At 35.2% G+C, this 8,476-nt stretch overlaps 1 protein-coding gene across 2 annotated transcripts in view; it reads right to left on the reverse strand.

The window, feature by feature from the left end:
• Window positions 1-3,661: 3,661 nt before the first annotated feature.
• Window positions 3,662-8,476, reverse strand: part of AHCYL1 (adenosylhomocysteinase like 1) — a 50,967-nt gene continuing 46,152 nt past the window's right edge. Inside the window, exons 15-17 of one of the 2 annotated variants that reach the window (XM_015814605.1) lie at window positions 7,636-7,714; window positions 6,236-6,356; window positions 3,662-5,899 (exon numbers count right to left, since the gene is read on the reverse strand). In XM_015814605.1, the coding sequence (XP_015670091.1) occupies window positions 5,893-5,899; window positions 6,236-6,356; window positions 7,636-7,714 (207 nt within the window). In that variant the 3' untranslated portion in view covers window positions 3,662-5,892. Of the gene's footprint in view, window positions 5,900-6,231; window positions 6,357-7,635; window positions 7,715-8,476 lie in introns of those variants that run through there. The other variant, XM_015814604.1, reaches the window with a different exon arrangement.

Raw genomic sequence — 8,476 nt, forward strand, 5'->3', positions numbered from 1 at the left:
TTAAGGCATGTGGACTTCAACTCCCAGAATTCCGCAGCCAGCAATGCTGGCTGTGGAATTCTGGGAGTTGAAGTCCACATGCCTTAAAATTGTCAAGGTTGAGAAACACTGAGATTGTAGCGTTTTTTTAAAAAAAAATACCGTTTATTGTGTTGCTTAAAAATATCTTGTTATAATGACATTTGCCAGGGGAGCGAAGCCTTAGGTCCTGTATAAATTGGGACGGCCACTGTCTGGAGTAAATAAAATCCAAGCCCTCAAATACTTTGGCCACCTAATGAGAAGGAAGGACTCACTGGAGAAGAGCCTAATGCTGGGAAAGATTGAGGGCAATAGAAGAAAGGGACGACAGAGAATGAGGTGGCTGGATGGAGTCACTGAAGCAGTAGGTGTGAGCTTAAATGGACTCCAGAAGATGGTAGAGGACAGGAAGGCCTGGAGGAATGTTGTCCATGGGGTCGCAATTGGTCCGACATGATTTTGCAACGTTTATCCGGGTTTAATACAGTAGCCCTATTAAAATATAACAAGCCGAACACAATTGGTTTTCTAAGTAGGTGAGTATTCAGTGTGAACGTGGTTTTTGAAATTGGGCTGATACACACCAAGAGAAATATACATATATTAGTAGAAAAAGTACTTTCTGATTAAATGTAAAAATGTAAGCCTTTAACGGAGCTCAAAATGTTGTGCCTTTTATTTTGCAGCTATGAAGAATTAATTCATCTGTTAACACCCAATTCAAAATTAAGTGATAAGACATTTTATTAACACTAAGCGTTTATAATATTTCTAGGCAGATGGAAACTTACTGGAAGCTGAACTTTAGGTATACCAGATGATGTAAGTTTTTATTTATTCATGTGTGCTTCTTAAAGGCTGCATTATCAAATTTCAAGTTCCCAAAATGTAGCAATACCATAAAATATGGCTATACAGCTACCTGGATTTGAAAGGTGAAATGTGATTTGTGGGCATCTTTGGGAGAAGATACATTGCTTTACAGTGTTCCTTGACAGTTTTGGAATGTTGCCTGCCAAATCACATTTTGCTCTTCAAATCTATATTACTTCATCATCCTGCTGAATAATCTGTTTCGCTGGCAGCAAAAGAAGCTTGTTTGAAATATAATTTGGGACAATATGGCTGATTTATCTCTTAAAATTTGTCTTCGCCTCCAGCTTTGTCAATAAACTGGTACGTATTTTTAACTACCATGTGCTAGTCTCCAGTTCAAATGTACACTGGAAAAATTCTCTTATAAAATGTACAAAGTGCTACTGGCTGCTACAATATGACTACATCCTGGCTACTGTTTCCTTTTGATAGTTTAAGTTGTTTTCCAATCTGGACAAGTTCCAGGTGTATTAATTTACAGTCCCAGAATTCTTTGCAATAAAATGCTAATTGGAGAATTCTGGGAGTTAAAGTTTTACACATCTGGAAATTGCTTACATACAGAAACATTATTCTGTGTGAACATATTACCACCACTGCTATAATAATATATGTGTAGCATCAAACAAAGGGGTGGTAAATGAAAGCACCAGAGGTTGAATAAAGTCAGTGTGCTGAAGGAATATTTAGAGAAATAGGACTTCAGTCAACTGAGATTTATTTACACCATGGTTACAAAAATACTGCAATTTAAGGAAAATGTTTTTGCAATGTATGTGCTTCCTAATTCTTATGATATTCACACACAGTGGAATAAAAAATGAAGTTGAATACAAGTTACTTCTGCTCAGGTCATGCTTTCTTGTATAGGAGAAAATAACATTCCAAAACATCCACATATTACAATATGCATTATATTGGCTTGTGGAGTAGGAACAGCATTTAGAACATTATACTGAATTTTGAAGCAATACAAAGTGTATACTTACTAGTATTTCTAATGTGGATTCAGCCACAGATAGTGGAGACATGTTAGCAATATATAGCAAAATCCCCAGTTTGAATTAGTACTGCCAGAATGCTAATCAAAACCAAGCCCATATCTTATCATAGACAATCTATTGCTACACTGGCCAGAATCAACCTTGGTTTTATGGCTGCAGTTTTTAAACTTTCTAGTATCAAGTCCTACTCTATTCTTGCTTTTTTAGATTTCCAAGTCATTTCTATTTCTAATTGTTCTGTACCTCTTTTCTTTTTTTTCTCATTAAAGAATTTCCAAAATGTTCATTTATAATTTTGATCTCCATATTCTTTTAGGAATTCGTGTACTTTTTTAGTCTTGCAAAAATTTTAAAAATCTAATATGTAACTCTCAAATACCAAGATCTTCTAGATTTGACTTATTTATCAAATTTTTGTACCACCCATCACTCTTGCATGCCTCTGAAGGCTTTTATAGGTCTTTACAGTTTAAAAACCAAAAGCTGGTTATTAATTTTTCTGGGCCCTAAAATCATCAGAGGCCTGGTGAAAGAACCACTTTAAGAGTAGACCTGTAGTAACAGAATGTTTGCTTCAGATGAATTTGTATGAGGCATTTTACTTTCCCCAGAACTTTCAGATCTTGTTGCATCCTTTAAAATCTGTTAGCCCCCATTTTCATTCTCTGTTCCTTTATTAAGATGAAGCAAATTTGTATGCTGTATCACATTTTCTATATTGTTTATTTCTATAGTTTTAATAAGATAAACTATGTTAACAAATTGTATAACTGAAAGCTAGAGAGTTGAAAGCTAGAGTGGGAAGTTGAAAAAAAAATACCACAGGACTTCAGAAGCTAGCAGTGGGAACTACCTCTATACTGGTGCCAAGAAAACTGGTGCATGTCTTTTTCCATGACATCACCAAGAGCTAAGTTCAACTTAAGGACATTTCATTTTTATTTCTGCTCAGCCAGGTGGCAGCATCTAGCTAACCCAACTGATCTAGAAAATCTAAGCAGGTTAATACTTGGTTAGTATTTGGATGGGAAGGTAGGATGAAATCTAGGGCTGGTAGGTTAAGCTGAGAAGGTAAAATCTTAGGCCATGGCAAGCCGCTTCACTGATAGGGCTGTTAAGTCATCAGGTCAATTGAAAGGCCACTTTAAGAAAAACATTAATGCAACAAACCTGGAAACTTCTCAACAATATCTCAACCTGTACATAGATGATATGGCAAACCTACCCTTTTATCTGAAAAAGCATGACCAGAGGATGATTCAAAGCAATTTTAGGTTAAGTATGAATTTATATTCTTTGTTTTGAACAGCATACTTTTATAGAAGTGAATATTCAAGCAGTATCCAATCTATAAATCTATCTTAGATGAACTTTAATAATTTTCATTAGTTTAAGTTATTCATTGGATCAAGTTATACACTGTATAATAAGACTACTGGCAATAACAAAAAGAACCATGCTGATTAATGAGAATTAGCTTAGATCTACTGCATATGTTTTCTAGATAGATTTAAGCACTGATATTTTCCTTGATGTTTTGTAGTTTCTGAGGCTAGCACAACACAAGTTATTTTTTCCTCACAAAACTTGCTAGGGGAGGAAAGGATAGGTATGCCTCAAGGCAGAAAAATATAGTATATATTCCTCAATCCATACTTCTTTTACTCTGTTCAAAAAAGGATGAATAGGTTGCCAGTTATAAAGAGGTAACGGTAATATGGCATTACTTAAGCAGAAGAAAAGAGTACTGAAGTCAGAGATAGCTTTCTAATCATTTATTCAGACTTTGCGTAATGATTATTGCTCATTTGCAAGGATTATTAATATTGCATTCATTAAAAATCATTCATATACAAAATAAACCTATCCCCATCTGGACTAATGCTATAACATGCTCCCTCTGATTGAACTGAGGTGTTGCTAGGTATGAGAATTTATTTCATGGCTTATACAGAGATGGAGCCCTTAGCTAAGATATTTATCGACATTGCAACATAGAGGCAGAGAAATGGAATGAAAAAGTCCTCCTAAACTTCTGGAGGTCTTTCTGGAATACACTCTGCTGGATTTACCTAATTCAGTTAGAAGAAATTGTAAGAGTGCGGTGAAAAGTAAAAAATAAAATTCAAGATATCATCCCAATGAAATATTTGGAAAAAAAGTATGTTTGTTCAAGCTGGCATTATTGTATGATCAAGAAAACAATAATTTGGCCTGGACATACTTAAAGTCAGATTCTGAAACGGAGGGGACTATGAACATCTCGAGGCAGAGTAAGCTTCTCTACAAAAAGTCAATGTCCAGCATTATTCTGCAAGACTACTAGATGTCACTATGTTACTGCCAAAAAGAAATACTTATCTGGATACTTATTGAGAGAGTCGTTTAGAAATAGAGAGCAAGCATGATGAATGTGCAAATGTTTGGTATCTCAGGGTCGTCGTCAAATTATAAGTGTTTTACTCTCTTCAGTGAAGGACTAACTACCAAAAGGCCTTTATCATACAATAGTGGGGCAAAACCTATGAAGGAGCTAATAATATCTTCAATATTTACATCTAGTTTTCCACAAAGATTACATAAAAAGGCAGGGGGGGGGGGAAATCAAAGTTGGTCATTTATGTTCACAAAATCTCTGGCTCACTGATGCTATTCCTTGATACTTCAGCAGATCAGACCCCAGCAATTGGCTTGACTCATTATCTTTCACTTAACTTTTGCTTTTCCTAATCCTAAAGCTCCTCTCCCCATTCCCCCCCTCTCCTCTCCCTCTCCATTTCATGGCACTATAATATGAAACCTGGGTTGTACTATAATCTCACAGGAGAGATACCAGTGCATCATATTAACTGGACAGAATATACTAATTACCAGGATAAAAAAATTAAAGCAGTAGAGCACTTGAAATAGTAGTGCCAATGGAAAGGGACCCACCTTCACTGTTCATTTGGTACAAATGGAGCCTGAAGATGGAGAGAAGTGCCTTACACAATGAGTAACTCTCTCTAGGATCTTAAAACCTACCATAAATGATCATTCAAATGTTTCCTGTGCTATGTGAATGAAGGAATGGAGAACATGAGATGACATCTCAGTTCAAGAGGGTTGATCTGATTGGTGGTGGTCCCAAAATTCTGCTAAGTATGAACTAAAATAGTCTCTAGTTTTTCAAACCAGAAGTAAATTAATTATTTTAAACCACAGCCTTTAAGAATATGATATGGGTACATCTTGATTTAAAGCAGCATAAAATAAAATAATTGAAAATTGAAATGCTAGACAATGGATAGCCGTATCCATTTCAATTCAGTTTAGCACCCTAGCAACTTAAAAAGAGAAGTTAAAACTGCCTACATTTAGTATAACCAGGCATGCAGTTATACTTGAAGTAGGAAAAAATATCTTAATTGATCATAAATAATAGGTGATATTGTCCTACTGAAATCAAGAGGACATTTTTCCACATAAAGAATGAAGATTAGGCATTTGTGGAATATACACCTATAACCCAACTGGCCACAAGGTGTCAAGTCTGTTCCCGTGGAGGAGAAGGAACACTGATGTAGCAGCTAATAAATAGGGGCTCATTAAGGCAATTTAGAATTTGCAATTAATTTTCACACAGAAAAAATAGTACTCTTAATATTCTGCAGTTCTGCCAGCTACAACTAAGGTGCTCTGAAATTTTTAAATTAAAAAAATAAAATCACATGAAAAGAATGCCCCACATAACCACTGGAGATCCTCTCCCCAGTACCAGAGGGAGAGAATTAAAACCACATTACTGCTGTGGTGGTGTAGCAAGGAATCCCAAATTGTTTGCAGGGTCAATACTGTGACAGGGAAATATTAAAAAGAATTGGACAGGATAATATAATCACATGAATAAAACAAAAGTCTTCCAAAGTGACACACAAAAAGTTATTTAAAAATATTTCTGCTAAAGCTCTTGTGTATATTATGTGGTCTGGTTCTTCAGCATTATGGTCCATCAGTACCTACAGCAAAAAAAAAGACAAAGTTAAGCAAGGTGCAAGACCAAGTACCTTTTGTGCATCAAATGTATTGCCCCTACCAAATGTAATCTTTCTTTGTTTAATGCAAAAAAATAGCACTATAGACAATTAAGCCAATTTGTTTTACATTTTATCTATGTTTAAATAAAATACAGCCTTTTCTTTCAGCATTTATAACCACATTATCAGGCTGGGAATGATAAAAAAGCCAACAATAATAGCTTATCACTGAGAAATGATAACACTCTTCTATTCATTCTGTTGTAATAAAGCACAGCCATTAAGTCTCTTTCTCATTTTATCTCATGGAGATCTTACCTATAATAGTTTGGTTTGAAGGGCCCATTCTTATTGAGTCCCAAATATTTTGCTTGATCATCTGATAGTTCTGTCAGATGAGCGTCAAATGATGGCAGATGCAAGCTGGCAACATATTCATCTAGGAAGACAGATAGCTATTAGTTTAAGCTTTTTTTTTAAAAAAAATTGTTTATACCACCTCAAAGCTTTTAAGAAGCTAATCTGGAAAATAGTCCCTCCAACATTAGTCTCTAGATGAGGCCCTCTGCAAGGTCTAGCAGAGCCATTATTACAGATTGCATAAACACTGAGGCAGAAGGATAATACACTGAGTATTTTCTTGACTTTTGCTCCCTCATCATTCTAATATGGATCTTTTTATTCTTTCACATTTTGATTTTGAAATGGACATTATAATTTAAGAGGTAAAAAGATCTTGACATTCTAAACTCAATATTGAATAAAAAATATTTGTTAATTCTAGAAAAGCATAGTAGTTGCTTCTTCTTTGTATTTTTCAAATTGAAGATGTTTCATTAGTGTACTAATCAGCAACTTTATTAGTGCCCCATGAAAACATTTATGCAATTTCCTCAGATTTTATGCAATTTCCTTTTTTCGAATTTCTTATTTTAGTGCTGGCAGCGCTTTTAAACACATCCTATTATCTGACAGTTTTAACTGCATGCCAAGTTTATGTCTATGGAGATTTTCAGTTATCCAGGTCATAGTTATCCCAAAGGTGCTTTTTCATGAGGCAACTGGACTTTTTTGTTTTTCTTTGAAGCTGTTTCCCTTCTCATCCAAAAAGCTTCTTCAGCTTTGACTGGATGGTGGGGAATGGAAGGATTTATACTCCTTGCAGACAGCTGGTCATTTGCATTCTTTCTGAGAGTCATTGAGGCCACCTGGAGGTTATCTGTGTCATCAGGGTTGATACTGCTCAGGTGACCCTGACAACACAGATAAACCTCCAGGTAGCCTCAATGCAAATGACCAGCTGTTTGCAAGGAGTGTAAATCCTTCCATTCCCCACCATAGAGTCAGAGCTGAAGAAGCTTCCTGGATGAGAAGTGAAACGTCTTCAAAGAAAAACAAGAAAGTCTAGTTGCCTCATGAAAAAGCACCTTTGGGATGCCAAGTTTATATTAAATTCAAAAATCTAAATAATAAAATAAAATGCACTAGATAAAAAGTAAATAATTTCAATTTAAAAAAGCTATTTATAAAAACATTAGAATTAAAGTGGCTTAAGACTCATATGAAATGAGTAGATAATACAAATCAAAAGTATACCAAACTACAGATAGATAGATAAATAGACAGACAGACAGACATGGCTTACATTTCAAAGGGTCTTTAAATACAATTCAATAATCAATGAATTGCAGCTAAGAAGTCAATGATTATTTACTTACCCATCTTCTTAGGCAACAGATATACATCTTGTTTGTATCTTCCCTCAGGAGCATTGTAAAGCTCAATCAGAGCCAGAGCCTATTAAAATTAGAGAGATGCTGAAATTAACATTAACTGCAGAGTTTATATTTAGGCTCTGATACGCCCAATGATAAAGACATTTAATTAGAAATAGTAAATATACTTTAAATGCTGCATTGTGGGACTCCTAGCATTTATGGATAACTGAAGAAAGTGCTGAAGTACTATTATATATGTAGATCATCAAACAGATAGAATATATTTTTTATTGTAGACACAATACAATCTAAATGAAAGGGAAGTGACTGATAACTTTATATTTTGCCCAAAATGGAGAACCAGCAATTTGGGGAAAAATGAGAACACATTATTAAGTTAACTGTAGTAAACTGAGACATGTAACTGAAGCTATTTAACAGAAAAGTCCCTCCCCCTTACATGTATAATTTTTACACAAATATGTTTTCAAAGGCATACATACCAAAATAATGGACAATTAACTGCCTTTAAAGATGGCAATTAGAGCAATGGAATAAGATAGTAGCTTTAATATATTATCTAAGGATTCATTATGCAAGGATGAGGTTTCACATCTCAAGGAACTTAAACTTTTCTTATAACAAAAGGGGCGTTGGTCTTACCTGAACGCCTTTTCTCAGTACGGAGACGGAGACTCCACCAATGGGTTTCCTTAGTCTGCCTGCTCTTGAGACCAAGTATCCAAAACTTGTCACGCCCCCTCCTACCGGTAATCCAGTCTTAACGAGGGCGAAGCGTTTGAAGATTGACGAGGCATTGGCTCTCAGCACCCTAACACAA

Source organism: Protobothrops mucrosquamatus, unplaced genomic scaffold (genome assembly GCF_001527695.2).
Source record: "Protobothrops mucrosquamatus isolate PMUCROS unplaced genomic scaffold, P.Mucros_1.0 scaffold267, whole genome shotgun sequence".
Classification (NCBI taxonomy): Eukaryota; Metazoa; Chordata; class Lepidosauria; order Squamata; family Viperidae; genus Protobothrops; species Protobothrops mucrosquamatus.